The 24,911-nt window shown below is 37.5% G+C and overlaps 1 protein-coding gene across 1 annotated transcript in view; it reads left to right on the top strand.

The window, feature by feature from the left end:
* CACNA2D1 (calcium voltage-gated channel auxiliary subunit alpha2delta 1) overlaps window positions 1-24,911 on the top strand; it is a 408,675-nt gene that overhangs the window by 253,649 nt on the left and 130,115 nt on the right. Inside the window, exon 7 of the mRNA XM_045288646.1 lies at window positions 22,928-23,059. Coding sequence (XP_045144581.1) covers window positions 22,928-23,059 — 132 coding nt within the window. The remainder of the gene's footprint in view (window positions 1-22,927; window positions 23,060-24,911) is intronic.

The following is a 24,911-nucleotide window of genomic DNA, read 5'->3' as shown; positions in this document are numbered from 1 at the left end:
AATATGGGTTAATTAGAATTCTTTTCTTATGCTATTCCCTTGATGCAGCAGTTATATCTCTATTTCATTAGATAATACACTGCTTGCTGCTTCCCTGGCCATGGTTGGCAATTTGCATTTGTCTCTCTAGCAGCACCTAGGGTACTCCAAGCGAGTAGTGAAATTCTGTGTGCTTCAAGGCTGGGCCTTGGGTAGGGCAAATGCCTTACGCTTATCTGCTAAATAAAAGGTGAGAGGTTCAAGCCCATGGAGAGGTACCTCAAATGTAAGTACTAATGACTACCCCAAACCCCCTTATGAATAGGGTCACTATGAGGTATGATTGATTAGGTGTGACAAGTTTTATGTTCTTTATATCAGCTTTAGCAGATGCTACAGAATTTGGTCTTAAAATGTAACTTCGGTTTGTAATGATTTATTGTCTGTCTCTTGTATTTTGAGGGGACTTCCAAAAATAGTGGAAAGTTTTCATTCCATTTTCCTATGAACTTTTTTGATGGTTCTTCATGAAATTTATCTCATAATGTTGAACATTTGGCTAAATACATGCTAAAAATAATCAAAAAGTTTTAACTGATCTCTGCTCAGAGCTGATAATTCTCATTAAACTTTGGTAGTGGGAGTTCAATTATTTTACAACATATTTATTAAATGCTCTTATTTGTATTTCACATTTCTTAGCACCCTTGTTATAAAAGGGATAAAACAATTTTTAACATATTATTGGACAATAACATTAAGAGGCTAATAAAAAAATTAGTTAACTTTACTGTTCAGTAGGGGCTACAAAGAGAAATTTAAAAAGAAACACAAAGAGAAGACATGAAAAGGGGCATGTACAAATTCAATGCCTATGTAAATTGATAGCTGGAAATGAGAAGTGTCCTTGGCTAGCTTCTTATGATGGGTAGGACAAGTGGCAGGCCATTCAAAGGCTGAAGGAAGAGAGATAATGAAATCTTAAATTAGAATAGCTTCCAAAACAGACTGACAGTCCTATTCATAGCAAATTAAAAAGGGATTGACAATTGGAGAGAAAATGGAAGCCTAGAATTTGAGATGAGAATTTTTTAATCATCTGGCATTTTACTTCATGGATAAAATCTATTCAGCTTTTTCCCTGGAGATACATAGACATTTTAGAGATATTTCTCATATCCTATTAAAGAGGAAGAATATTTTAAATGGGCTAAGGTTTCAAGATTATTTTCAGGATAAAAGTATCAGATTTTAAAAAAATGATGCTTTGAACATACATTAATTCAGATTGTTATTAATCTGAATTATTTTTATCATTGAGTTAAATCAGTCATGACGTTTTTGACTTATTAAATAATATATTATTGAATAGTACTGTTAATGTTACTTGAGGTATATAGTATTGTGGAACACAGTGACTTGTTACATAGACATTGTTAGTTTCATGTTGGTTGTTTCTTGAAAATTATAGGTTCCCGTAGACACTGGGGTAATTTATTTTGCTGTAACCACTCAGACTAGAGCATGAATGAATGGGTGCCCCACTCTAACTCTTGGTTGGTGAAGACTAGTTGTTTCTGCACTTGTTTGGTAACCATCTCCAGTTTGTGGAAATACATCAGTGGTGGTTAGACAACACTGGATGTACAAATGAAAGTCACACAGGTTGTTAGTTGGTGGAAGGCTTTGTATTTGAAATAATTTTTCATGAGTTCCCTAGTTATACCAGTTCCAGGACCACAAATCCTAACCCTATTCCAGAGTTAAGAGTTTCTATTTTGTTACATAGGGAGTACCGTATAATCTCCAGTAAAGGCCAACCCGAATATCAGCTGAGGCACATAATTTTACCACAAAAAAGTACATTAAAAATGTGCTGGAAACCTTGGCTTATATTCGAGTATATATGGTATGTAGGCGATCAAACCAAGCCAAACCTTTGCCATTGATTAAATACTAACTCAGAGAAGCTCTACAGGACCTGATAGACTTTTCATAGAATTTCCAAGGCTGTAATTTGTACAGAAGCACACCTCCACATCTTTCCTTTGACCCCCAACCTTGGGGCTAGCAGTCAAGTGTGCCACCAGGGCTCCTATGTAAGACCTTCACTTTTCATTGTTATACAAGAAGATGAGCTTGAAATTCTCTGTCTTTCGCTTCTTCACTCCCTGGTAAAAGGACTCTTCACTTTGTCCCTAATTATTGGTAAGCCAGAAGTTAGCTCTCCTTTTTCTGCCCAGGTACCACTTAGTCATTATCTCAATGTTAGCACTTACTAACTTGTTTTAAGTTATCCATTTATGCTTTTCTTCACTAATGGATTTTATGCCCTTCTGCTATAAGGATAACCTCTGATTTATCTTCGTTTTTACATAAATGATTCAGTAAATAAACATCTGAAATCAGGAAATGGAATTGGTAGGGTACTGTTATGAGTTTAGTACATGAAAAAGGAGATAACTATCTTACATAGGTTTAATGGTTTAGTCAGACTGAGCTAAATATTGTATTACAAGAAAAATCTAAGCTTTTTAAGTTGTTTTTCTATTGTTCAGAGTAACACAGAAACACCTTACCTGTCAGCATTTGTATCTACCATTGCCTATGACTGTGCATTTATCTTACAATTTGCATAAAACACCCATTTAAATTTTCTTAAATATGTACAAAGTGTATGTATGAAAACAGCTATTGTATTTTCCAAAGATTAAACTTGTGCTTGCCATCGCCTATTCTTTTCACTGCCTACATACATGATAGGAGATTTTCACTATTTGATTAGTTAGTTAACAAACAAACAAAATACCCAAACACCAGAGAGTTGATTCTAACTCATAGAGACCCGACAATATGGGTCTCATTTTCTGAGACACAGTACTTATGGGAGCAGACAGCCCCATCTTTCTCCAGCTGAGTAGCTGGTGGGTTCGAACTATGTGCCTACTAAAAGAAAATTCTTATCTTCATTAAAATAATGATTTTCCATCAGAGATAACTTTTGCCGTTTTCACAGAGCATAAAAATAAATAAATATGGAAATAATCCCCGCATAAATAATATTAATTATAGTCTGCAAGTGACAAAATAGTCTGTCAATACAAAGCAACAGTTTTAACTCTAGTTTCAATTAAAATTATCTTGCAAAATTAAGAATTATTTTCTTTCTTCTCCTTATTGCAAGAATGAAAATTATGCCCAGACAGAGATTATATTTTTCAAAGAGGGTCTGTGATTTTTAAATGACCGAGTGATATTTAGTCCAGTACAGTCCACCACTACTGGACTGTAAAGTTTTGTCATCTAATAAATTGTCTGTAAACAAACAGGCAGATGCACGCGCACACACACACCCATTTATTGTTCCAGTTATATCGGAGAGTTGTTGCTGTCACATGAAGATGACCTTATAATTTAATTCTTTCATGAAGGTCACTTTACCTGACTATATATGCTAATTCATGTCTCATTAAATCACTATTATATGACAAATAAAAAATCCGCGACCTCTACGAGTTATGGGTTGGAAAAGCCTAATTAAAAACCCTCAAGTTCATTCTGAAAGTTTATGCTGAAGAAAAAACAAAATGTTTCTTCACAGATACTTTTGTATTTGTGATAAAGTGCTTGAGATCATATTGTGGTCCCTAAACGTTTAATGTTTTTAGCATTGTTGGCTCTTCTTCTCTGAACTCTTCTTGGTACTTTCTTTGAATACTTAAACCACACAGTATCCATAATTTATTATGAGCCATGTAGTTGAAATTTTGCATATTCATTGAAACACAGGCAGACATCTTTTTCTTCTCTGCTCATTCTATATCCTCTTCTGGATGCAAGCTTGTTTCTGGCAGTTCCCTGTAGGTGTACTACTGCACCCATTTATGAATTATCTTCAGTGAAACTCTTCATGTACATGTTTTCAATGAGAGTGCTCAATAATTTACACATTTTATTGTATGACCCTTGTTTGAAATCTGGAATCAGTCAATTGGCCACATAGTTGTCTTCTAAATTTTTTGACATAGAAAAGCATGTCCAGCATTGTATCCAATTGTTACAGCACCTCAATTGGCATCCCTTAAAGTTGTGGAATCTTGTTCTTTGGCTAATGCCTTCGGTGCAATTTGGATTCTTCCTTCAATATCATTGGTTCTTGCTACGCCCTAAAATGTAGTGGCATGGTGGTATGGTGATCGCTGTATTCCTTTCATCTCCCTCTGATGCTTATTGCATCATTAAGTGCCTTGGCCACTGAATCCTTCAATACTGCAAATGTCAGCTTGAATTTTGAACATATCTTTCTCTTTTGTTTTCTAACTCTGGGTTTTTGCACTTTTCATTACAATACTTTATTTTCTTTCCAAATTTCCTTTTGAAATATTCTATTCAGTACTTTTACACCATTCTTTTTTTCTGTACATTTTTGTACATTTAAGAGTGAGATTCCGGGGGAGGAAGGGGAAAAAAACGAGGACTTGATGCCTGGGGCTTAAGTGGAGAGGAAATGTTTTGAGAATGATGAGGGCAATGAATGTACAAATGTGCTTTACACAATTGATGTATGTATGGATGATGATAAGAGTCACATGGGCCCCTAATAAAACGATTTTTTTAAGAAGCGAGATTTGGAGATTCTTCAACATCCACTCAGCTCTTTCATTGCTTTCCTTTTGTGTGACCCTTTGCTTCCTTCATATTTGTCGTTAGTGCCATCCCAAATTCATCAGCTCTTTGCTCATAAGTACGCATTAAATTTGCCAGCATTGATGAATGAAGAAACTGTAGTTCAAGTGCAGAAAATATTTGAAGAAGATGATAAAATTAGTACTGATGCAATACTACTGTAATTGGGATCTCATACGATACGGGATTTAAAATTTTAAGCAAATATTTTAGCCTCAAACCTTTCAGTTCGATGGAAGCCAAACCTTTGTATGTTTCATTGTTGCTACACTGCACCATGACTGGCTTGTCTCCTCCCGGAAACCTGTAAGGGGATGTCCAATTTCCTACAGATGGGCTTTGGGTCTCCACTCCCCCTCATTCACAATGATATGATTTTTTGTTCTTTGAGGTCTGATACCTGATCCCTTGGACACCTCAGGATCACACAGGCTGGTGTGCTTCTTCCATGTGGGCTTTGTTGCTTCTGAGCTAGATGACCGCTGGTTTACCTTCAAGCCCCAGGTGCTATATCTTTTGATAGCTGGGCACCATCAGCTTTCTTCACCACATTTGTTTATGCACCCACTTTGTCTTCAACAATCGTGTAGGGTAGCAATAATTTTTACTTATTCTCATACACATGGGTTTCAGGGATGTTATTAGTATAGCGAACACATTTTCATCTTCCATATGAAGTACTAATACTTCTGAAAGATCTATTAAATTTTAATACGATGCTAAACCCTAGATAGAAAGCCTAGATTTTGGGATTGGTTTTAAACATACTAAATTTCCTAGAAAATGATTAATAATGTGGATTCTAATTGGTAGAACAGATCACGGGGCATACCCTTGAAAGCTACATAAGATGAGGCTTCAAAAAGCTCATGGAAAAATTGAATTAAAAGATGATGCAAAATTACCATGATATTATTGAAGCCCCTCATACTTTTGCATTCTGAAGAAGCCTCTAAGATTATAATAAAGAACAAATAAGTTCAACATCATTAATGGCCCAAACTTTAAAAACATCACATATCTGTCTTTGCAAAATTAAATCTGTGAAATTTCACCAGTGTCTCAATAGTTATTATAACTACATTAAGAATAATCAATTTATTAACAGCTTGAATAAAGCTACCAGTAAATGACACACACAAATTCAGTGGTCCTTCAAGTACCAGACAGAAATTGTGAAAAAGGACACTGTAAGATTTTAGCTCCGCATGAAGGTAGAGATCGGTCTCAGTAGACTGCAGTGAAATATGATTGGTGCTGACAGTCGTGTTCTGTGATGCAAAGACGTCATTGCCTCGTTTAAAATGATATGGCTTAGGAAAATGGAACAAAGTACTGGTATTAGATATGTGTATATATGATACAGCAACAGCATGAAGCAGACATTTGATTTTAACATCAACAAAAATTGGAGATAGCAATTACAAGAATAATAGATGGGAGGGCAAGAAATAGACACGTTGCAAGAATGAATATAAAAGAAATTCAGCAGAATCAGACAAATGAAAGTTTGGTCTAAAATGTATTAAGAAAGGTTAGAGAGACTGACAAATAATGTGGGAACTCCTGGCTCCCATCGGTTGGATCAGGAACACAGGCTGACAAAGACGTTTTCATAAATATGAATATGATTAATGCCAAAGCAAACACATTTTGGGGAAAACTCATTTCACTGAACTGTTTGTACCAGAGAGTGATCCATTTTTGTTTAAAATTACGTCAGGTTTATTATTTCTTAGCATGTGCCTAATTGTCTGTTTTGTGGCATATAAGATTTTAAAAGTCTGGACCTGTATATGACCTTATGAGATTACATTTTACTGAAAGGTTGATTGCCATTTCCATTTCAGAAATGAAAATCTGATGTTTCTAAGTAATTAAAGCTTGTCAATCTTGCCTCTGGTGAATGAGGGCGGCTAGCATTAGTGTCTTCAGCGCTTCGGATGCAGGTTTAAATCATTTCGGGGAGTCAAAGGTGCAGCTGAATTGCAGACGGGAGCCTCGCAATGAGAGTGAGGAGGGTGTGCTCAGCAATTTCAAGTGTCCTTTAATACATCTACAACTCCTGTGGTAAACTTGATGGTCTTATAAGACCATGTAATCATTGAGCCTGAGTCTCTTGAGGCTCTCTGTAAGTGTAAAGGCACAATAGATTACCTCATCATTCTAACGGAGGCAGAAGGAAATTGCTTATTCTCCAAGAGCACAGCAAGCATTAGTCAAAGTGCTCTCCCTACAAGAGATGTCCCTGGGTACTTGATTTCAGTCAATACTTATGTTGAAAAAGGCAAAATTCTAAGAGGATGCATTAGAAGATAATGGGTTTTTACTAGTTTCAATGTCTTTTTACATTCTTCTTATGGCCTGTGACACGTGAAATGTATAATCAGGACATTTATTTTAATGCAGATGTGAAAATCTCATCTGAAAGAAGCATTTGTTTTCGTGAAGTGGAAATAATCAATATTAGTTCATAAGACTCACGGATTCATTTTTATAGGGGAAGATAGCCTTGTTTACAACAAGAATTAGAACTCCGTCGTTCCCTTTTGGACAATCTCTGTCTGGCGAGGAAAGCTTTCATGGTACTTAGCAGTCACAGAACTTCGGGGGTCATTTCCTGGGAGCGTTACTCATGCTGAGGCCCGACTGTCCCTGGAAGAATGACTTCCACATCTGAGTCTTTTGTACAGACGTCACATCTCGGGCAGAGATGGTTGCATTTATTGCCCTTTGAATATCCCCGTTAAATGGCTGTTTCATTGGCAGTCATGCATGATGTTCATACTTGAGTTTCTCAGTGTGCTTCCCAAATAAACTCGTTTTCCTATGTATTTATTAATAGTATTATCCAAGTACCCAAGTCAGAAAACCTGGGCTCCCTTTCCCTTCCCACCATGTGCTGATGGAGTACACTGTTTCTACTTAGCATTTTTGCCATCTGTCTGCCCTCTCCGGCTGCACGTCTAGCTGCGACTGCTATTACTCCACACCAGCCTCACTGTCCTCGCCGTTCTGCATCGTCTTGTTACTCGCATCTCTCTTTCAAACTACATCCGATGGGCACCACGCTTGCTTCAGCGTGGAAGCTCAAGTACAGTTCTGATGGTGTCCTATGTTAATATACTTGGGCTTTGATCATTCTCAAAATAAAGTTGTTTTAGTTTAGTACTTAAAGTTCAGCATGACTGCGTCTCTCATTTTATCCCTGTCTATAGTCCACACTCCCCTTGGAGCCAACCTGGTTTTGAGCAGTGTTCGGTTTCTGACATGCTCTGGGTTCAGTTCATCTCAGCCCTACACGGGGTTTCCGTTCCATCTGAAGGTGCCAGCCGGGAAGTCTCTTGTGACCAGGCTTCCCTTCCCCTCAGAACCCTTTCCGAACTCCTGGTTTTCAGGTGCTATTAAGATCTGGCACATAATCAACGTTTTATTTAGATGCTTTCATTTTTCCCTGGTGGTGTAGTGGGTTCTATATTGGACTGATAACCATAAGGTCAGTAGTTTGAATCCACCAGTTGCTCCCAGGGAGAAGTTTTATGCAATATTTCAAAGGCAGAGTCTTACACAGTTTTCCAGACAATATCCACTATTACAACAGGTACATACGGCAAGAAAAATATTGGCATAGGTTTAAAATGGCTATGCCTTTCCTACGATATTCGGAAAACTGAGATGAAGTTCTTCTTACTTCAGCATGGTATGTAGTCATTCAAAAATTATTAGTAATAATTGTTAACTACATTCTTGGAATTCAAGATCAAACAAACTGTGATAACTATTTTCAAGGTGCTCCAGCTCTAATTAAAAAGACAGGAAAACAAATCTATCTTAAAATGCTGTATGGCCTTAAGTGGAGAGCAAATGTTTTGAGAATGACGAGGGCAATGAATGTACAAATGTGCTTTACACAATTGATGTATGTATGGATTGTAATAAGAGTCGTATGTGCCCCAAATAAAACAATTAAAAACAAAACCAAAAAATGCTGTATGATTAGACCATGTAAATCCTCACGGGGGTAGAGAGCCTCATCTTTCTGCAGGAGAGAGGCTGCTATATTTGAACTTCTGGCCTTCTCACTAGCAGCCCAATGCTTACTCAACATTGCCATCAAAGCTTTAGAGGACAAAATCAGACTCACTGCTGTTGAACCATATTGCACCCTGGGTTTCCTAGGCTATAAATATGGGAGTAGAAAGCCTCTTCTTTCATACTACTGATATGGCATTTCCTATTTGTCAGTATTATGAGTATCTAACATTTTATTAAGATAGTTTATATCTTTTTTTTCATGACTCTTTGCCTTTCAGGTTTCAGCCCCAAATGCAGAGAGAACAGCCTAGACTGTAAAATAAAGTGGCCACCCAGCTATTCTCTATAGTCTCCTGTTTTCGTCCTTTAAGAGCATGTATGCCTCTCTGATATGATCTGTATTTATGTGCTGACTGTGTCTTTTCCATTGTGATACAAGCAGTGCTTGACTAACGTGGTGGGGTCTGCAATTAAGATGAGGAGTCTACAAACGAAGGCTCACTTGGTTTTTTGTAAATAAAGCTTTATTGGAACAGAGTCAAAGCAGTGGCTTACGTGTTGCTTTTGGCTTGTTTTAAGCTACTATGGCAAGGAGAATCATTATGACAGGGACCATGCTGGTCCAACACCAAACCTGTTGCCACTGAGTTAATTCCAACCCATAGTCCCCGTCAGACTCTGTACATGAGCAGACATCTTTTCCCCACACAGTGGCTAAGGGATTCAATTGCTGGCTGAGCTTTTGGTTACAACTGAGCACTTAACAACTGGGATCCATCCGTTTACGTTCACAGCCTTAAGATCTTTACTGAAGCTGGCTGACTTCTGCAGAAAGACTAGAACACTCTTACACATAATAGGTGCTTCCTAAATGTTTGTTGAATAAGTGTATGCTAGTGACGAGGGGGCTAGAAATGGTGCACACAGGCAGCTTGGGAGACACAGAGTGGATGCTCCTTAGACACATGACTGATTTAGAAACCCTTCCTGATAGGTGGGCCAGCAGACTATTGCCTAGCTTCCCAAATCCCCTGCACTGAACGGGGCTGATTTACCTTTGGATTTGAAGTGAAGCCAAGGAGTAGACCATAATGATTCGCCACCTCCAGTTCAGATAATACCCATCACTCATCTGTTTGTGTTGAGTGGGAGAACGATATAGGGGGGAACTTCAAAAGGTTCATGGGAAGATGGATATAAATGATAATGGAATTTTTTCATGAACTTTGAGAACCCCTCTTTGTACCCATTCAATTATGATGTGGCACAATTAAATTTTAATAAAGAGCCGGTACATTGTTACCCTTTACTAAAAGTTACGTTTAACTTAAAACTTGACCTAATTATGAGTATCATAACTTATATTTTCATTTATTCTGTCACACAATATAAAGCAGCTAAATATAGTAGTTAGTCATTACTGTCCACTAATGTCTAGTAGGTAGGCATGAAATGTAGCTTTATATTTTAATTTTCATACCAAAACTAGTTAACCAAAGATACTGAAAGCCTAACCCAAACCACATTCACTGTCTTTGAGTTGATTCCCACTCATAGAGACCTTGTAGGACAGACTAGAATGGACCCTGTGGGTTTCTGAGATGATAACTCTCATCACACCCCCCAAGTAGTGGCTGGTGATTTCAAACTACTAATCTCACAATTAGCAGCCCAACATATAACCCACTACACTACCAGGACCCCTAAAACACAATAGCCTATATAATCAAATTGTTTGCTTAGTGCTAGACAATTGAGCATTAACTGATATTGTCTAACCTCATTGCCTCTTCCACTGTGGAAAAATAAATGCCATGTGGCCTCTAACCTAACGGAACTCACCATATAATAGAAGACATATAAATAAGCAATTGCAGTGAAACGTGGGATACATTTCAGTAGTCAGTAGAGCAAACTATAGAGTGACTTGCACATCTAGTCTTTCTGCCAGGTGTGAGGCTGTGGGGAGGGAAAGGTCAATGAAGACCTTGAGCGATGACTCAGGAGTAGGGGACAGAAGTGATTGTCTGTGAATGGGAAAGTTTCATTGTAACTTGAGATCAGGGTGCGCAGGGGAGCACTGGAAAAAGTGGCCAGTCGTGAAAGACCAGCTTTTTAAAACAATGACTTTCAATCTGAGAGGCCATTTGCCAAGTAGGACACGGTGGCAGTCGTGGGAGGGAATGGATAGCAGTAAACTGAAATCAGAGGCTGGGAGAGTGACTAGTTCAAGATTATAATAAAACGCCCGATTTAATGAGCTCATGAAGTCGGAGGAGGTAGGCAGTACTTATGAGCTAGTACTGATAAGACAATGTCGTCTTCTACTAGATTGAAAAAGAACAGTCAGTCAGTTCTAAAGTTTTGTTAGGAGTACTTGTTTTGATCACATGTTGAGTAATTTGATATTTTAAAGATATGTTAGAATAGTTGTAATTGCTTCAGTTTGACTTTCATAAATGTAAACTTTTGTGGGATACTATGCTATGAATGAAGGGAAAGGAGAAAAAGGTCTGATACCTACATTATTAAGGTATTTGTTGAGAAATATAATAGCGAGGGCTTACCAATATCAATTTTATGTATAAATTTTATGTAACTTCCATCCAAACTCACTACCATCGAGTTCATTCCTTCTCATAAAATCTTTGCAAATCATATTCCCTGTTTTGTACACATCCCGAGGACCGATGGCATTACTATATTGGGTTTTTATTTTGCTTTGTTTGGAGCACATGGATATCCACCTGTCTGCATACATAACACACGAGGCAATGTGTATTCTGCATGTATGTGTGCATGTGGGCAGTTCTCTGTATTGTGAAAGGAGAGCTATTATGAAGAATATTAACCCTTTATTGCACTCAAAAAAGCATTAGATTTCATCTACAGCTTTTTGTCATCTGACTTTATAATGGTCTGTCGTTGGATTTCTTAAATTTATTTAGTACATTTGCAATTTATGCTATTTAAACCAAGGGGCCACTGTTCTTGATTGCAGCCAACTACTTGGCACTTTGCTGCACTGTTCTACTTCTTAAAATCGCCGGGCAACTCTTTGTTCTAAAACTTGTTGACACAAACCCTTAAGTATCAAGCAGCGTGTGCCTCATTGGCAGTATCACTCATGTCCCCAGGAGCCTTGTTAGCCTCCTTCTGCAACCGTATCTCATTAGTCAGCTCCGATACATTTTCATCTACTTTGTAAATTCCGCATTCCAGATTTATCTATACACCTTAAATTCACTTTGCATAAAAGATAGCTCAAAGCAAATGCAAGGCGTTTTCTGCTTCTAATTTGTTCTGTATACTTTGACTGGCATTTTTAGCTTTAATGGAAGAAGCTTGTATGTGCATAACCCTGAGTGTGTGTGTGGGGGGGGATGTGTGTGCGTGCTGCGGTGTCTGGAATGGGTTTTAGAGCTTATGTGCTATCAGCATAAGCAGAATTTTAGCGTCTTATGCCACATTCTGGAGCCCTGGGGATGGTGGGGAACTGCTCAGCTGTAAAGTTGGTGATTCCAACCGACAGAGCTGTTCTGGGGGCAAGTATGTGAAGACTTGCAGCCTTGGAAGCAACGTGGGCATGTCTCAGTCCCGTGGGCTCAGTACGAGTCCGGATGGGCTTGATGGCCGAGGGCTTGTGGGTGCTGTTGTGCCGTGCTCGGCGCAGCGCTCATCGCTTTGGTTTGATTTTAAGAGTCCTGGTAATATTCCCGTGTGAAAACTATGCCCTCACTTATTAAATGCCATCCTGAAAGAAGCCTCTGTTTGTTTGTTTGTTTGTTCGGTATAGCATTCTCTGATAGCAGTGTAAACAGTGCTGGGCACACTAACACACTCTTTTCTACATGGGATTCTAAAGAGCTGGATTAAGGCATCTGAGGAACGACCCGAAATTCCAGGCACCTGCGGTGCTTCTTCCTCTGCCTACCCAGGCACCCTGCTGGCTCATGAGAGACATAACTTTGTGTGTGTGTGTGTGTGTGTGGGGGGGGGGGGGGGTAGTGTCATATCTTTTTTAATGTGACTGTAGTATTACAGCCTGAACACAAAAATGTCACACGCTGTTTCATCAGAATGAGGTGAACCGGATTGTGACATTTTTAGTTAGTACATGGTACTGAGAGTTTGCCTGGTACACCACACTGTCTACAGAAAGAGTATATTCCACCACAGAGCAAAAGAGTCCGTGAACTAGGTTGTTTCCATAAGACATGTAAAACTCTGTTGATCTCCCACCACAACAACAACTTGACTTTTACCAGTTTGGCTTTAAATGGCTGATACTGAAATTGTGACACAGGGTTCATAATAAATTCTGTATATTACGTAAAAGTAACAACTGAAATATTGTCATTAAAGACAATTTAATGGTCAGAAAAAATGTTATAACAAATTACTAATGTTATTTTTTAAATTGAGTTAGACTCAACAGCCCACCCACCGCTTGTTTATTAAAAAGAAATAATATAATCCCAAAAGATTCACTGAGATACAGAGTGGCAATCATCAGCTATGCTGCTGGGTGGTGGGGTGTGTTAATCTGGGTAGACTAGAGAGGAACAAATCCAGGGATACTCATATATGTATAAGAGAGAACTTTCCAGCAAAGAATAATTGTTCATTAAGAAAACATCCCATCCCAGTGCAGATGAAGTTCATAAGTCTGATAGTAGCCCATATGTCCAATACCAATCTGTACATTCCTCTTTAGACTCACACAACACAGCGGTGTTGAATGCAGGAAGATCACAGGCCAGTGGGTGGAAAGTCTTGTTGATCCAGTGGCAGTGGGAGCATCTTAAAGCAGGCGTGGGTCTCCACATGGCTCCTCCAGCTCCAAGGCTGTGACTGCCATTAGCATAGATCCAAGTGGTTTGTCAACAGGAAAGTCTCCCAGCAGTGTCCTGCCTCCAGCGAGTTATTTACCTCCATAGCACCTCCAAATGAAGTAGGTCATTAAGCTGCAAACTGAGTGACAGGCTAAACTCCACCCCCTTTGCAAGTTGACAGAACTGTATAACTGCCACATGATGGGAAGCAGGGTTAATTTGGTCTTAATATTATTGGGGGAATGGGGTTATAGGAAACTAATGCCAACATAGTGTAGTAGGGGCCTCAGACCTTACACAGCCTTGTGGATGGCACTCATGTGACCCTACAGGAACCTTGTTTTTGCCTGGCACAGTCTCAGGCGCTGGAGTTGTGTCATGCTAGTTAGTGCCCTACCAGTTCCCTTCTACTGCGGCATTCACTCTTCCTGAGTCCTCGCTTCTAGGAATCTGTGGATCCTTGCTGTGGAGAACTAGTGTCCCTAATTTGTTATGCTCTAAATACTCACTTACCGGATCCTCCACCCTGGATTCAGAGTAAGAAAGTTAACATTTTTGTCTTTCATGTGGGGCTGTGGTAGCAAAGGGAAGGTTCTAAGAGAATATTCACCACAACCTTCTGACCAGCTGGAATAGATGTGCTTGAAAAGAATTACCAGTACATTTTGTAAGATCTTAAATCCTGAGTATTAAAAGTTGGTAAAGTATAATGTTAATGATAAGGCCAGCTAATATTGAGCACTTGATAAGTAAAAACTACATGTAATATTCACAGTATTTCTATGAGGCCAATATCATTAGTATCCCTGCTGTGCAAGTAAGAAGATTGAAGTGGAAGCAAAGTAAGAGGCTTGTCTAAAGTCCAGTGACTACCACTGCCTGAGAGACACAGACCTGAGCAGTGGTGAGTCAGGTCTTTGCTCACATTTCACACATTCGAACGTTGACTTCAAATCTGCCAGTTTTTCCAGGGAAAAGGCATCAGAGACGCATATTAATACATCTTGTAACGTGTGGTTAAACTTTCCTTTTGGGGTTCTTAAATTTGACCTTAATTTTATAGTCATTTCTTTCTGATAACTTCTCTCTTTTTCAATTTAAGATATATTTTAACTGTTTTCATTTGATCAAATTATATTAAAGGCTCTATTGTAATGTAAATAATTCTTAAGTATATAGAGACAGGGGTATAATTATGTCCTTAAAATTCGATTTACTAACTTCTACTAAATTTGTGATGAAAGCTGCTTAAAAAGCTGTAAAGAAATGAAATAAATATTCCTCGGGTAACACTATAAAGTTTCTATTGACATTGAATAGATAGCAATGAGTTTGTTTGTTTTTTAATTAAGTTACTATCCCCAAATTTAAATTATATTGTAGCAAAGAATTATAGTTCTTTGATTCTAAAGAAATACCTTGTGATGTGAAAGTTTTCCAGTAAATTGGGGCAGGCGGGGGGGTGTAGATTACTGTGGCTTTGTTAGAAAATGAGCAGAGGAAAATGAAATTATATAGAATAATATGTTAACACAGAAAAGACATTTGTCTATGCAAGGCATCTAAAAAGATGTGTACTTTACATTTTTTGTTGGTTTGTTTATATCCACCTGAAGGAAACAACTAATAAATCACTTTGTTCCTAGTTTTCACTATGTAAAATTATTAGTATTTTTGTTGATTTAAAATTTGCACTGAATTGTATGTTGTGTCCATGAGTCAGACTCTTGACAATGAAAGTCTTCATAATGATAATCATGGGTAACAGACTGCTTGAACGCTAAAATAATGCTTTTACCTTTGTTCCTTATTTTATGAGGTTTCTGTTACTAAAATTCTACACCCACTCCAAAATCTTACTTATAATTATTGTTTCACTGAAATGGACATGATAGTAGATTCCAGTGTCTTCTTTTTCACTATTCATTTAAAAAATAATAAAGTGGATTTCTTCTGATCTCCTATGTACTCCGCAATTCGCCGATTTCACTTAGGTAGAATAGCTGTGTTTGAGTATTTGACCAGGTGCTAAGTCCATGGGAAACTAAAATGATAGGGAGCAGGGCCAGAAATCTCCGTAATGTCAGTGCTAAAGAATTGACAGAGGCAAGGGCCTTTTAATATGTGCACCAAATTCACTGTCGGAATACGGCGTGTTTCCTATCGGATCCTTGTGTGTTTTGATACCTTCCCTCTGTCCTCCTCAGTGGGAGGTGGATTCTCTGATGCCTCAGGCATGATTAGACAGATTAGATTTGATCTCCCATCTCCCTGTACCTTATTAATCTTTCATTTAAACTAGGATTAGATGAGATTCCATTAACCAAATCCACAGAAAGAGTCCATTTATTTTAATATTTATGCACACTGTCTAGTCCTTCAAGTGGATGCTTTTTGTCTGTGTTCTTAATTGGATCAGTGAGTTTCTTATTAACATTTTTCTTTTTGGAGATTAGGTTTGATGAATAAAATTATAGACATCTGGCTTGCCTCATCTGTTAAATGCAGCTCTTTAACTGGCTACCTGATTTACTATGGTATTAACATGTCCAGTTGCTATAAAGATCAAATAAATTCAGTTTAGAATCATATGTAAACTTCTCATTGTTTCTAAAAACTATTAAAGTTTTAACATTGTGTGAGCTTTCATAAAATGGGATGGTAATTACGGCACTAAAACATTGGCTTTGAATTTTTATTTGCTTATTTACTTAAGAGAAAAGTGCTTAGAGTTTCTGGGACTAAAGTGACAATTTGACCAATCCAAATGGTGATAAAATGTCGTCTCAAATTTGAATATAGTGTAAAGAGCGTATTGTTGTTAGTGCCCTCTAGTTGGTTCCATCTGAAGGTGACACTGCCCAACAGAACCGCACTGCCCAGCCTCTCACCTCGCGTTACGATGGTTGTCCTGTGAGCTCCTGTTGGCCACTGTCCTCCGTCCCCGAGGGCTTTCCTCTTTTTCACTGACCATCTCCTGGGCCCTGATGACGTGAGCAAAGCGCACGAGGAAAGGTCGACATCCCTCCTTCTTCAGAGCCTTGTGCTTGGACTTCTTCCCAGATAGACCGCCCTCCCCCCCCCCCATCATCTGGTCGTTAATGGGCAATTTCAAACCTGTTCATCAACACCATAATTCACAGGCTTCGATTCTTCTGGGATCTCCCTTACTCATTTTCCAGCTTTTGCATACATAAGAGGTGATTAAAAATACCATGTCTTAGGCCAGGCGTGCCTCAGTTGTCAAAGTGACACCTTTGTCATTAAGACTAGAAAGAGGTCATTTTAGCAGGTTTACCCAATGCTATACTTCACTTGCTATCTGGACTGCTGCTTCCATGGGCATTGAATGTTGACCCAGATAGAGAGAAATGCTTGACAATGTCAATCTTGTCTCAGTTTTTCATGATGTTGATCATTGGCCCGGTTATTGCTGGGGAAGTTTTTGCTTCCGTTTGGGTAAGTTTAATCTGTCCTGAAGACTGTACTCTCTGATCGTCACCCGTGAGCACATCAAGCCCTTTCAGCGGGCACAGTCAGGTCATCTGCGTACGAGAGGTTAAGGAGAATTTCTCCAGTCCTAATGCCATGATTGTTTTAATATCACGAATAATATATTTATGAAATAATATATTAAAATAGATCTGTGTTCACTCCCAGAAGCTTTGCTGCCTTCTATTGACATTACTCATTGGGAATATTGCTTCTTTTTTGATCGGTTGATCAGTTGCATTCCATTTATAGTTGTAAATGAGCAGAGTTTTACAACTTTGTTCCGGAGGAAGTGGCTTCAAGAGGCAGGCTGTCCCGCGTATCGCAGAATATTTGCAGCAAAATTGGCCTATACCTACTAGAAGCAAATAGCACTTCACTGACCATGCGAATCTAAAACATCATGAGACCTTTCCATATATCCCCGGCCATAAACATTTCTTCTGATTGAGAATCACTATTCTAGTTGTATAGGGGACTTTATTTTGAATATTTGAATTTCTAGCTGATCAGAGAAACACATAAAATAAAAATGTAGAAATAAATAGCACAAAACAGTGGGCTGTTTAGGATGTGAGAGGCACTTGATTGGGTGCTCTGTCTACACTCTCACTGTTTTGAAAAATGAACTTTTATAGGTTTTATTTTTGACATCAAATAAAAGGCAATATTAGTATCCCACTAAAAGTGTCATCCTGAGAGTTAAGTTAAACGATGATAGAAAATCGTTCACTGCAAACACATAGTCAGTACTTAACTCACTTTATTTGTTATTGTTAGAAACAGTAGTTTTCTTAATACATGTTTTTGTTTACTTGAATACATTCTGTTATAATGGAATATTATTATTTGTGATATGGAAAATAGTGTAGTAAACATTGTGACCAGCTCTCTAGTTTTATTACTTTAACTGTATGATATTTAACATTGTTAAACAGAAAAGATTAATATCCATCTTCTTAAAGAGCTTTAATATCTATCAGTCATAATATTTTATATGTGCATCAAATTCATTTTATATTTTAAGGAAATAACAAATGGGTTTCCTCTGGTATCTTAATATATCTGTCCCAAGAAAATGGAGTAGTTAACATTTTTTGAGATTATAAATAACCTTAAATTTTTTCATATAAAGTTATATAGTGCCTTTGATGCATGGTGAAGTTCTAAACCCTGAATAAATCAACAAAATATATTCAAACACAATTTAAAAGGGAGCAATAGAGTAACATTTTATCGGTTGTAGTTTGCAGAAGAAAATTGGATTCAGAGCTTGTCAAGGATGCTGCATTCTGTATCATAAGCAAGATACAGCTCTATGAACCATGCATTTTAGAAGAATTAGCACCAACTGTAAGGCACTTCTTTTGTGTTGTTACAAATTAGATTTTCCTTTCTTACATTAAGAAGCCAGGCTGAACAATAGAGTACTCTAAAAGAAGAGAATTGCTGAAAACCAAGGCCATGTTTTTGAAAACGAAATATAAGGAGAATAGAGATGCATGCCTGGTATTCTGAATCAATTTTCAGTGAAGCCCTGTTATTCAGAAGAGAGGTCCCAGAGTCAAGGTTTCCTTCCCAGTACTCATTGTTTTCAGTAGGACTGGCCTTGGACCATCTATAAAAGATTTATTTTTAATCTACTATTTTTCTAACCGAGATGAAGATATATTTTTTTTAAATGATGGAAAATGAGGACTCCTACTCTTAAAGTCTTTGTAAAGTATCTGGCTAAGTTCAAGGCTAGCTTGGCTTTGAACTAGGTTGTCGTCATCTATTTAAGAACCTAAGAGGCACTCTTGTCTATCTAGCATCAGTTCAAGCAGTGCATTAGAAAAACGTAACGTATAACACTACTAATATAGTATTACTAATATAGTAAAACAATACGAGTGGAGGGGAGGAAGAGAAGATCAGCATGGATATATTTATATAATAGATGATTGAAAATCCAAAACACAAAACAATATTAAAATACAAACTTTCTAGAAATGCATAGCTCTTTCTTAAATGAATATATACAATTAAAAGGTAAAATTTGTGCAAATAAGTGGTAAAAATAAAACCCTTTAAGTTTTGATATCTTCCTTTGTTCATTGAAATATAACTTGTGACATATAAAATAATGATTGCACTTAAGAAATCTTTAAATATGTAGTGACAGATCAAAACATCTTTATAATATGGTGAGCATTTTAGTGAGTTAGAGTACCATTATTATTATCAAAGTGGTCTGTACTTGAATGCAGACACGGTACCATTTCATAAAACCAGGCTAACATTTGCTCAAAATAACTCGTTTTCTGAGGAAGTTGGTCCTGCTTTATTTTATCCCAAAAATAGAAATTCATTTGCTATATTTTGTATATTTTACTTAAGGTATGGTAGTGTCAGGAAAATAGGAATGACTAAACATATTTACTGGAGATAAAAAACAAAAAGGCACAATCTGAACTACATAAACTCCCACAAAAACCTCCTAATCACAAGTTTTTGCTTTCCTAATGCATGGGGACTTTTACTCAGTTATAGTCAAAATAGTTACTAAAATAAAATCTCCTAAATAAACTCTACTTACAGGTTTAAGTGGGAACGTAAAATGAGAGAATAAGCGATTATTCTTGTATGTGTGTAAAGAGCTAATGGAAGTGGTAGAGGAGGAGACTCCGATCCAGGAAATGGGATAAATAGTTTTGAAAGGCAGGTATTTTGCATTAGTTTTATTCTTTCTTCAGCATATTGCTCAATTATTTCAGCACTGTGTATCCCAAGTTATGTCGCATAACTCAATAACTACCCTCGAGTTGATCCTGACTAATAGGGTGGAGACCAGGAGAGACCTGCCCCTGTGCGTTTCTGAGACTGTAAGTTTCATCCAGGAACATGAAATTGGGGGCTGGTTGGACACCTTAGTCATTGTGGATCGGCTGCTTAATTTTACAAGGATAAGGAGGAAACAAGTCTGTTCATTTCAGGATATGAAAATAAGAACAATGTCTATCAGTAACATATAATTCATAATGTTAATCAGAAAACGTACCCAAATGACCACAGAAGGGCTGGAATAATATTTTGGTTATGCTACAATTTTTTTTCTTTCCTCTTATTGCAGCTTTCAATGTAATTTTGGAGAAACATTTTTCCTAGGGCAACAATTTTTTCTCTTTTTCATATTTTAAGGGTTTGGAAAAGAATAATTGAGTAAATGCATCTGAGTTTAAAATTATTTGATAAGGACCAGGGTACCATGGTCTATTCACAGGGATGTGAGAGTTTGGGATTAAAGACTGTGCTCATTTTAAGTTCAATACACACTTTCAAGCTTTTTATTGAAATACAACTTAAAATGCTAAATATCAAAAATTCTGTGTGTACAGGATTGTACACTGCAAAATGAATATACCCCAGCAAATAACTGGAAGACCAATATCACTAGCACATTATCACCAACACCAAAGAAGCTTTCTCTCAAACTTTGGCAACCGCCATTCCCTATACCAACCAGTAATCGTGATCCTGATGGCTAGCCCCCTCAGGAGTTTGATTTGAATCAATTGTACATATGATAGATACACAGATAAGAGTAGATTTCAAAGATTCAGCATTTGGGCAACAGGTTGAACTCATTTTGTTTCACAACCTAAGTTTTTGAATTTTGATTTCTGGCTATAGCTATACAAACAGCTTTACAGATAAAGATGGTGGCTTATAGAATAATGGACACATTCAAAAATCATTGTAATGGTACATTGAGACATGGAAGTAGCTTTCTTTACTCTGACAGACTGCCGCCTACTATTCTCAGACTTTATAAATGTTGCCAACCTGATAGGCAGACCATACCATTTTTAGTGAAATTTAAAGTGTGTTAAGTGATTATTTTGAATTTTTAAAAATGCGCTTTGCTCACTTATAAACAAATACACTTTAAGGAAACCATTTTAATATCAACCTAAGCTTATCTGATCTGGAAAAGATAATTTTCAAAAAAATACAAAATGCAAAAAATATATATTCATATTATAATACAATGTTCATAATTCATAATCAGCATATTAGAACCTGATTGATACTTAGTGGTTGATAAGGTATTAGATAAAGAAAAACGAGGCTCTGAACCAAATGCAGCTTTAATAAAATTAATTAGATGTTAGTTGTTACTCAACATGGATTAAGAGTCAAGGAAATCGAAAAGATAAAATAGTTTGGATATTAATGAAATCTATTTTGATCATAAATGAGCATCATTATCTATTTGCTATGATATTATAAATTCATGAATGTTTAAAGAAAAGGAAAACGTCCTTTTTCTGATATTTTGTGTATTAATATAAATATTCATGAATAGTGAGTATCAGTTCCAGTTATCTTTGTGAATATAAATTTTTATATAACTGGCCACTTGATGTTTATTGGATCATGCCTTTGAATATGAATTCACTAGTTTCTCAGATTCACCATGGACCTGAGCCAGCTCATGAATATTCACACATCCACACTGATCTCTCTGAAAGTAATCACACCCACAAACATGAAAACCTTGTTAGTTATCAGTGATGAGAGCAGCATGAAGATGCCGGTCCCCTAGCAGTGGGACAATCCTCTTGTGTCACTGCTTTCCTTTTCTTGGAAATTATACCCTTTGAAACAAAACCGCATGCACTCTGCATCTTTTGTTGTTTCTCCTTTTTCCTCTACTGCTAGAAAGTCTTGTGAATGGCCTGCCCAGGTGTTTAATGTTTCCTTATGTGCTGTGGCCACAAAACGAATAGAAGAACATTAAACAACAATGTCCATTTTTATCCTAAGATGTTTCCAACATTCAAGTTTGCCATAGATAATTTCAAATGCAGACTGTCTGAATCTGATAATCTGCTGGCAGCATGGAACTTTATTAAATATGAAAAAATGAGATTATCTATTTCATCTCTTGTGTGAAGTGAATATAATATTGAAAGCTAATTAAAAATTCAATATGTTAGATTATGGAGATACCTAATTTTGAATTTTGCACTATTTAGCTCATATTACATCCAAAATTACATTTGCTTCTCTTTCTTTGTGCTGAGTGGCATTATTTGTAATCTTTAGCCAGACTCAATCAGTAATTATAAACAACTATCAAATGAATGACCTATGAACATCATGCTTTAGTTATTTATTGAATTAACCAGAAAAGAGAAAAAACAAACTAACTGTATTTCATAAAGTCATTGATAAGATGTCAGAGTTTCTATTTCACACCCAGATATTGTCAAGCCTGTTCCCTTGTCAAAATATGTGTTTTGTTGTTGTTTTGTAAGGGCACTGTCAATAAGGTATGATCAACGGCAAATATTCTAACTGAAGTAATAGGCCATCTTACATTAGTAAATCACAAAGCTGAGGTTTTTGGTTATCAAAGTGTACATCAAGCTGTTCTGTAAGTTTCCTCAGAATTACCTCTAAGGAGAAAGGAGCGAATCATCGAGCCCTGATCCGTCAGGAGATCTCTGCTGTGTGCTATGGACCTCCACCAGGAGTGTTTCTGTGCCCCAGGGACCCAGGGCAATGTCGCTTCTCACAGCTATAGGAATAGTACTGGCATCTAGTGGATAGAGGCTAGAACTGCCGCTGAACATCCTACAATGCATATGACAGCCCCCGCAACAAAGAATTGCCCACCCATATTGTCAACAGGGACACCATCGTAAACAACATCATCACAATTTTTATTGAGGAAATACTTTCACGTCTAAACATTTGGATAGCCATGGGTTTAGAGTAGTTCAATAGGTAAATCGACCCAAGGGTTTATTATTATTTTACATGTAAATGCAGGCAGATTGTATTGTTAATTATAAAGGTTAACTAATTGAACTTTCTTTCTTTTTTTTCCTTTCACTTTTTCATTTTGTTAGCAACAATTGTGTTAAATGAGCTAAACTGGACCAGTGCCTTAGATGAAGTTTTCAAGAAAAATCGGGAGGAAGACCCCACATTGCTGTGGCAGGTGTTTGGCAGTGCCACGGGCCTAGCCAGGTACTATCCAGGTAAGTGCTTTTTATTCAATAGGTGTCTAATGAGAGTGTGGACTTTAGTGTTTCTTGAGAGCACTCTATCACCTTCCCCTAGGATGTAAGGAAGGCAGTCGTAGCACACTGCTTCGTACAGAAAGAATGTCCCTCTGTGTCCTTCTATGGCCCATGAATGCGATGTTCCTCACCCCCGTTGTATAGTCATCAACATTGCTTTAGATCAAAGCACCTGACAAAATAACTGGACTAATTGGTACCTCCAATCTGGCCAGCCTGAAGTGGCACCATGACCAGATGTCCTGAGAAACACAGCTGAAATGTGAACTTACTTAAAAAGTTCTGAAACAACACTGAGGAAAAGCTCCCACAGCTCAAAATGGACCAAGCTGTGAGGCACACTGGAGAACTGAGAGGGACTTTCGGGGAATGATCGCAGTGTTAGCAAGGTCTACAGTCGGCTTTGCTGGATGAACGTGACTTTCCCCGGTCATCCATGAGTCACACGGATGGCAAGGCTCTACCTGCAACCAGTGCCTAGTGGGTCCACTCTAGTCAGTGTGTTTCTCAGAAAATCTATGTAACTGATGATGCTTTGCTTTAGAAGCCCTCTTTACGCATATACACAATAACTTTAAAGCTATTAAACCTAGTTTCAAAGCTATAAATTTTGGTGACTCGTATGCATCATAGAAACTAAAGATATAAACTACTTATTTCACCTATTAATGTCTCCTAAAATTGTCCCATTTACTGCAGTAATTGGGTTTGTAATTAGGAATCAGTAGCTCATTGAAATGTCAATGTAGACAGCACTTACTCTTTTTAGATAATTAGTTGCCTTAAAAGCAAAGAAGAACAAAAAATACTTAAGATTTACTTCATCTGCGTATGACATTTACTCAATGTCTTTTAACCATTTGTTCCTTCTTCAGCCTCTCCTCATTTGTTCATTTCAAAATCATAAAATAACAATAAAGATACCCATTATTTCTTGAGTTCGTTTTAAATACTCTAAGAGTATTTACTTGTTATTCTGTCTGCTAGCATTGTGCTTGAACGAAACACAAAAGAGCTCGTTGACACTGCACCTTGTGCTCCTTTTTTCCCCCCACTAGGGCAGCTGATTGTTTTGGGTTGTAGATTAACAATATTTTAAGTATCAAATAGAATATGATAAGAAAATCCAAAAGTTTGAATAGTTTCAACATGAAGAGAACATTTGATATCTTTCTAGCCACTATGGGGGAAAAAAGTGGTAACAATTAAACATCCTACCACCTTGTCAGTTTATCTTACTGTGTTGGCTTGTGTGTTCCTTTGACCCTGGAAGCAATATTACCAGTATGTCGAATAGGAGGGCCACCTTGGTGAATTGGGTTCAGCAGAGTTACCAGACAAAGACATACTAGAAGAAAGGCCTTATGATCGAATTCAGAACATTAGCCAATGAAAACTTCTGGATCACCACCGAACATTACCCAACTTACTTGTTGTAAAGACGGCAGTTAGAATCCATCTCTGCAGGAGGTGAAGTTGAAGGCCAGTGAGGGCAAAGGAGTCCCCCAGTGAGATGAGCTGGCACAACCGAGAGAGCAATGCATGAGAGCAGAAGATGCTAAAGATTGTGAGGATGTCACAAGAATGTAGGGGGGACCTGTATGTAAGGTCACCAGGAATTAATGTTAACTCTATAGTAGCTAACAACAATAATGACATTTCAATATCCATATTCTTTATAGTGGCACCACTTTCAATGATCAATTACCTTAAAATATGTCTGGTATCTTTCAAGAAGAACCAATTTTGCTCCTGTTATGAATTGGGGGACCCCTGCGAAAGGGTCATTCGACCCCCAAAGGGTCACGAC

Source organism: Echinops telfairi, unplaced genomic scaffold (assembly GCF_000313985.2).
Source record: "Echinops telfairi isolate 266 unplaced genomic scaffold, ASM31398v2 ScPeMD7_23;HRSCAF=83, whole genome shotgun sequence".
NCBI lineage: Eukaryota > Metazoa > Chordata > Mammalia > Afrosoricida > Tenrecidae > Echinops > Echinops telfairi.
Note: the sequence above shows the minus strand (reverse complement) of the source record. Positions and strands in the feature narration are given on the sequence as shown.